This window comes from Lingula anatina, chromosome 1 (assembly GCF_051362555.1).
Source record: "Lingula anatina isolate TDL-2025a chromosome 1, LinAna3.0, whole genome shotgun sequence".
Classification (NCBI taxonomy): domain Eukaryota; kingdom Metazoa; phylum Brachiopoda; class Lingulata; order Lingulida; family Lingulidae; genus Lingula; species Lingula anatina.
In genome coordinates this window covers 27,100,819-27,108,116 of record NC_141767.1, presented here as the reverse complement: position 1 = coordinate 27,108,116, position 7,298 = coordinate 27,100,819, and the positions used below count along the sequence as shown (strand labels likewise).

The 7,298-nt window shown below is 34.2% G+C and overlaps 1 protein-coding gene across 1 annotated transcript; it reads left to right on the top strand.

The window, feature by feature from the left end:
• The first annotated feature begins 39 nt into the window (after positions 1–39).
• On the top strand, positions 40–6,602 carry LOC106169007 (uncharacterized). The gene is made up of 4 exons (XM_086996996.1): positions 40–311; positions 683–1,262; positions 1,857–2,373; positions 4,545–6,602. The coding sequence occupies exons 2-4, from the start codon at positions 1,194–1,196 to the stop codon at positions 5,489–5,491; spliced, it is 1,533 nt and encodes a 510-aa protein (XP_086853122.1). The 5' UTR covers positions 40–311; positions 683–1,193; the 3' UTR covers positions 5,492–6,602.
• The last annotated feature ends 696 nt before the right edge of the window (positions 6,603–7,298 follow it).

Below are 7,298 nucleotides of genomic sequence, written 5' to 3'. Positions count from 1 at the left end.
TGGGTGAAAAAGGTTTAGGCTAGTCATATGACCTAAATTAAAGATTATCATGAAATTATAATCTTATTTATGAACTGTACATATACGGTCATGGGGGTCACTCGTACTATCTTGTGTGTCTATGGAGACGACGATGCATACATTATGTTCCGGCTGCTGCATCGGAAAAACACGAACATGAAGTCACGTGATATCAATAGACAAAGCACAGACGTAACATTTGGCGGTAAAGTATAAAAGGAGGGTGGACAAAGCGGACACAACAAAGGAAAGGTAAATCGGATATTAAACAGAAAGTCCAACAAGAAAAGGTAAGGTGACGTCTTCTATATATAACGCTTTCACATTATGTGATGAATTGGATAGGTACAAGTTTTTTATTTTGTAAAAATATTTATATTAAGCTATATAAATTAAGATAAATTAGGCTAAGCGTCTTTATTTATTCATATTCAATAACATTGGGAAAGGAAAAAATTTATAATCAAATCTACCTAACATTAATATATTTAAAACAATTATATAACAAACGTGTTCGTCCTATAATTTAAGTTCAATTTAAAGAAGATAAAATTATACTCAGCAAGTATGAACGAATAAAATATAAATTTATATGCCAGTATACTTAACAGATTAAATAATAAAAAGTCCACCCTCCAAAGATATATTACATTTATTACAGCTCATGGATACTCGCAATATTTTGATAGTGGGAAGTAGTATTATTAGAGACTTACAGTGGACAACAAATTATTTTTTCAATCTACGGGGCCCAAGAATTTCATATTTTGCTAGGGGAGGGGCTACCATCCAAACTATAGGTAATGATCCGTACTTTTGGGAGGCTTTAGAAGAAAAAGACTTCATATATTTTCAATTAGGAGGAAATGACATAAAAATCTTCTCTTCACCAAAACAAGTTCGAGACAAAATAATACTTCTCATACTAGCAATAAAACAACGTCATCGAAACATTCAAATATATTGGGGACAGTTATTGCGTCGTGCTGCTTCAAACACAAGCAGGTTTATACACAACAGCCAACAGGAAAAAGACTATAACGATCAAGTTTGGCTGATAAATGATAGCATACAATCTACGGTAGATGATCTTGGAGGAGTTTATTTTTGGACCCATCGGAGAATAAATGACTGCTGGAGGGAATGTTTGAGGAGTGACGGAACACATTTGAATGACAAAGGAACAAAGAAATTATGGCGATCTATTCGGGGTGCTATTATTTTCTCTGCACCTATATACCGTAAGTATGAGTGGATATGCATGGGCATAAACCTTACTATATATACTCCTTGACCATATATATATAGGAGATACGCATTGTTTATTTAAGATTTCGTGTCAGTATTTTACGTGATTTTGGGAATAAGATGCATGGGCACAAAATGAATATTTACCTAAAGTGCATGACGCTTCATGCCCGTATTAGCGTTTTAAGTGAGGTGCATGACGCTTCGTGCCCGTATCACTATATATATAAAGTGCATGACGCTTCATGCCCGTATCGTTCGGTGTTATATGTGAGGTGCATGACACTTCGTGCCCGTATCACTATGTATATAAAGTGCATGACGCTTCATGCCCGTATTGTTCAGTTTATATGTGAGGTGCATGACGCTTCGTGCCCGTATCACACTATGTATATAAGTGCATGACGCTTCATGCCCGTATTGTTCATTATTATATGTGAGGTGCATGACGCTTCGTGCCCGTATCACACTATATATATATATTAAGTGCATGACGCTTCATGCCTGTAATAATATACTAATTGGCTGGCAGGGCCTATCTCTGCTCTGGGAGTCACTGGCACCCATAGAATACTAACATTTTTCAGGTCATGAGTCAACCTCCATCTATACCTCCACCTCATCAAGGATTCATCAGGAAACTACTGATAGAAACTCCAGATCAGTCATGGAAGCAAGAAGACGGAGAAATCCCAGGGCCTTCATGGAGGGTAGATACAACAGACACAATTGCACATCAAGGCATGGGCCACACGGAGGCAGGAGAGAACGCGTCGCGACCGCTAGACAGGGGTCTAGCACAGCACACCGTTACAACCAACGCAGACGCTAATCAACAATCTCCCGTTCAGCAAAATTCTTCTACTCAATATTTGGTTCTTACTCTTCCAAATGATTACAACGGTGATCCTCTTGTATTACAACAAGCAATACAACAAGCCACACAACAACAAAATACCTGGGAAAATCCAGGGGTACATCAACCAACGCCCCAAATAAATGATACACAAAGAATAGGAGATAATTCTACTAATTTAAATATGGTAGGGACCAACACAGTTAATGACACGATTGCGGGATATATGGGTATTCCGCAAACTACAGGTACGTCATTCTTTCCTTCAATCACTCAACATGTAACACAGGCAGTTAAACAAAAAATTTGGAATAAAGAATATGTTTCTTTTAAGTCATTGATACCAATTACATCCAACACTCTTACTGAAAATGAAAAAGGGGATGAAGATCAATTTATTCAAAAACGAGTGGTAGATGATGAAGGAAATTCACATATAGTACTGGCTCCTGCTAATAAAAAGTCCACAATATTGTCAAAACAACAATGGCAAGTAGCGTTTTCCATTTTTAGTAAAATTTATGTAGAAAAATATCCAAATGAGGCTGGAGCTTTGTTTAGTTACCTAAACAGAATTTTGGAAATGCAAATGTTGAATGATTTATAAATCGCCCCATCACGACACAAAGAAAAATGGGCATATGTTTCAGATGGAACAAGGGTAATCTATGTAGTGGAGCAGCATGTAGATATAGTCATGCATGCATGATATGTAACGGCGGTCATCCGATGGTACAATGTCCACGAAAGAATGATCAAAATATCAATACTTACAAATTTCGTGATTCAGGATCACGATTTCCTCGCACATTTCCTTATTCAAAAAGGGCGAGATATTACCGTAGATGAAACTAGATCAACAATATTTGAAGATCAAATGCAATGCATAATAGAAGAAAATAAGTTTACATTAGAAATAGAAACAGATATTGTCACACCAATTTCTCCAACTGTATTTGAGGAATATCTAAAAGAATACCATTGTGATACTAAAACATTTTTGATAGAAGGCATCACTCAGGGGTTTAAAATCCCATACAGTGGTCCATTGCCAAAAAATTCTAGTAGCAATTTGAAATCAACAATGGATTTTCCACAAGCATTAGATGAGAAAATTCAGTCGGAATTAATCGCTAGAAGAATATCAGGTCCACATAAAAAACCTCCTGCAAAATACTTTAAATTATCTCCCATTGGAGTTGTACCGAAGAAGACCGCTGGAAAATATAGATTTATACATCATTTATCTCATCCTGAAGGATACTCGGTCAATGATGGCATTGCCGAGAAATATTCAAAAGTACAATATGCAACGGTATCAGACGCAATTGATATAGTACGCGATGTAGGGACATGCGCGTTCATGGCAAAAACGGATATAAAAAATGCATACCGAATAATGCCTATTCATCCAGATTATCGTTTTTTGTTGGGTTTTAAATACAATGGAAATTTCTACTTTGATAAAGTTTTACCCATGGGATTATCATGCTCTTGCAAAATTTTCGAAACATTTAGTACAGCATTAGAGTGGGTGGCCACATCAAAATTAGGAATAAACCATATGACACATTTGTTAGACGATTTTTTCATTGTTGGTAAAACGAAAAAAGAATGTGAAAAAGACTTGAGAAGTTTTATAAAATTCTGCGAAGAAATAGGAGTCCCAATAGCTCCAGACAAGACTACGACTCCATCAACAACTATCACATTTGCAGGTATTGAACTAGATTCAGTGAAACAAGAAGCTAGATTACCACCCGAAAAAATTAAAAAATGTTTGGACGTCATAAAGCAAAACATGCATAAAAAGAAAATTACATTACGTGAATTACAATCCCTTATTGGTATTCTAAATTTTGCCTGCTACGTAATACCGGCAGGTAGGACTTTTCTACGTAGACTGATTGATTTAACAATTGGCATTACAAAACCACATTTTCGGATTAGATTCACACGCGAAGTTAGGGAGGATCTTACAATGTGGAATGAATTTTTGACCCATTTTAATGGCAGGGGCTTGTTCCATGACAATGATTGGAACAGTAACAATGTATTACATATGTTTACTGATGCATCGTTGATTGGATATGGAGCTATTATAGATAAAACGTGGTTTTACGGTAACTGGCCAGATGAAACTCGCAAAATGAATATAGCAATACTTGAAATGTATCCAATATTAGTGGCTTTTCTAATTTGGCAGAAAAAATTACAAAATCAAAATGTTATCATTCATACAGATAATGAAGCACTTGTATATATTTTAAACAAAGGCACTACAAAAGAGACCACTATATTGAAATTACTTCGTCAACTAACTCTGACATGTTTACAAAATAACATTTTATATAAATCTGTGCATATTTCGGGTATATACAACAATGCAGCTGACTCGCTATCTCGTCTTGATTTACAGGCTTTTCGAATGGCAGCTCCTATGGCCTTGAAAACGCCGTCACTAGTGCCCAGCATATGGCAACCGCTCAACTTACTACGGAATTGACAAATACTTTGGATTCGGCTCTCGCGAATAACACAAAGAAAACCTACTTAAAAATTGAACCGCTTCTGCGACAATTTTATGAGACGACCGGGATACAGGCGTTTCCCACGGATCCATTCGTCACAGCCTTATGGGTACAATTTTTAAGCAGAAAGTATTCTCCTTCGTCTATAAAAACATTTCTTGGGGCGCTTAGCTATAAATATAAAATGAATAACTTGCCAAATCCAACGTTAACTTACATAGTTAAACAAACCATTCTGGGTTTAAAAAACAAAACTCCAATTAAAGACAAAAAATTACCAATAACACTCCCGATATTACATACTTTATTAAAAAATGTAGACATTCTTTGTGGAAATAAATATGAAGCTCATTTATACAAAACGATGTTTCTGACGGCATTCTATGGATTATTCAGAATTGGTGAAATCACGGCAAAACCCTCGATACATACGCTAAAACAAGAAAATGTATCGTACGACGCGCCGAACAACATCATTAGGATAAAACTGGACTCATTTAAACATTTCGATGGGATTTCCAACAACGAAATAGCAATTCGACAACAACCGAATATATGTCCTGTAAAAACTTTGAAAACTTATATTCAATTACGACCAAGTTGTTTCAACCCACATTTTTTCATACATGAAAATGGTTCATCAGTTACAAGAAATCAGTTTCATTCAATACTTGATAAATGCCTTGGTTTGTCCAAATTAGATCAAAAAAGATTTAAGGGTCATAGTTTTAGAATAGGTGGCACAACATTAGCAGCACAGAGGGGTCTTGCTGATCATCAGATAAAGTCCTTGGGTCGGTGGCGATCCTCGGCATATCAAGGATACATTCGATAAAGGACCAACCATTAATGAGAACAGAATTTATTTGATTAAAATAATATGAGAAAAGAATAAAACTTAATATACGTAGATATGTAAATCAGAATATTAACAAGATGACTTATGAATATAATATTAAATCTTATATAATGTAAATGAACAAAGTTAACAAAATATAAAAAATATTATGATTTATATATATATATAAATAAAAAATTTTGACATTAAAATAAAATATGAAGTTATCAATAATAATAATAATAATAATAATTTATAAAAAATTATCACTAATTAACTTATTAATTAAAAAATTTTTGGGTGGCGGGAAAACAAATATGTTTTCTTATGGCATTAATTTTATCGCCCACCTTTAACAATCAGATATTTATTTATAATTTTAATTAATTAATTAATTAATGTATTATTTTTTATTTATCAAAGGTATTTATGAAATACAAAATGTATCGAGTGACTCCCAATCGCCATAATAATAATGAATATATCATTTAAAAATTTTCTGATTGTTAAATGAACAAAATTTTTTATTTATTTATTATGTACAAGAGAATAAATTAAAGATTATCATGAAATTATAATCTTATTTATGAACTGTACATATACGGTCATGGGGGTCACTCGTACTATCTTGTGTGTCTATGGAGACGACGATGCATACATTATGTTCCGGCTGCTGCATCGGAAAAACACGAACATGAAGTCACGTGATATCAATAGACAAAGCACAGACGTAACATTTGGCGGTAAAGTATAAAAGGAGGGTGGACAAAGCGGACACAACAAAGGAAAGGTAAATCGGATATTAAACAGAAAGTCCAACAAGAAAAGGTAAGGTGACGTCTTCTATATATAACGCTTTCACATCCCTCCCACCCTCCCATGGCATGCATTAATTTTATCGCCCACCTTTAACAATCAGATATTTATTTATAATTTTAATTAATTAATTAATTAATGTATTATTTTTTATTTATCAAAGGTATTTATGAAATACAAAATGTATCGAGTGACTCCCAATCGCCATAATAATAATGAATATATCATTAAAAAATTTTCTGATTGTTAAATGAACAAAAATTTTTATTTATTTATTATGTACAAGAGAATAAAAATGATCTACACGACATTATGATAGCTTGTCATGTTTTCTTTTTTTGGCACACTGCCCTGACTGTCAGGGCACCATAAAGCTCCTTTTCATGTGGTAGATTTACAGTATTGCTGTTGTGGGTTATATATATATGAAATCAAGATCGAGCTGGCAATACTGAAATCTAGAAGCTAAGAGGCCTACTAGCCGTGTTTTAAAGAGACAAATGTTTCGTCATACTATGATGAGATGTCTGAGAACTAATTTTAATTATTTAAAATGTCAAAATTTATATTCATTTTCTGCCACTGATTATCCAGACAATGAACCCTTTCCCTCTGACACCACCATTATGAGATTAATCTCAAGCCACAAACTTTTTGACTCACCATGTACAGAGCAAACACATTAAGAATCTAGTCCCAACTTAAACAGTACTTCTAAAAGCATTTTTATTTGGCTACTTTTGTGAAGTTCTGCAAATGCCTATTTCTTTTAAGTGAAAATGAATATCACTGGTACAAAGCCTCAATGCTCAAATCAATTTTTGGGGGTGGAATGCACACTAAATATAATGAATGGAGTACAAAAAATGAAAAAACCTGTAGATCTACACATCTGTCCCAAGGAATGCTTTTGAAATGTTGGGATTAATAAAACTCTTGGAATAGCAAGATGCCCACCCCTTTTGAAATGCTAAGATCTGTTTTCACA

Bases quoted from the DNA above. Each gene is read 5' to 3' on its own strand.
- LOC106169007 (XM_086996996.1), top strand. From the start codon at position 1,194: ATGACAAAGGAACAAAGAAATTATGGCGATCTATTCGGGGTGCTATTA. The intron at 1,263-1,856 runs GTAAGTATGAGT...AACATTTTTCAG, and splicing joins TTTCTCTGCACCTATATACC to GTCATGAGTCAACCTCCATC. The intron at 2,374-4,544 runs GTACGTCATTCT...CTTGATTTACAG, and splicing joins GGGTATTCCGCAAACTACAG to GCTTTTCGAATGGCAGCTCC.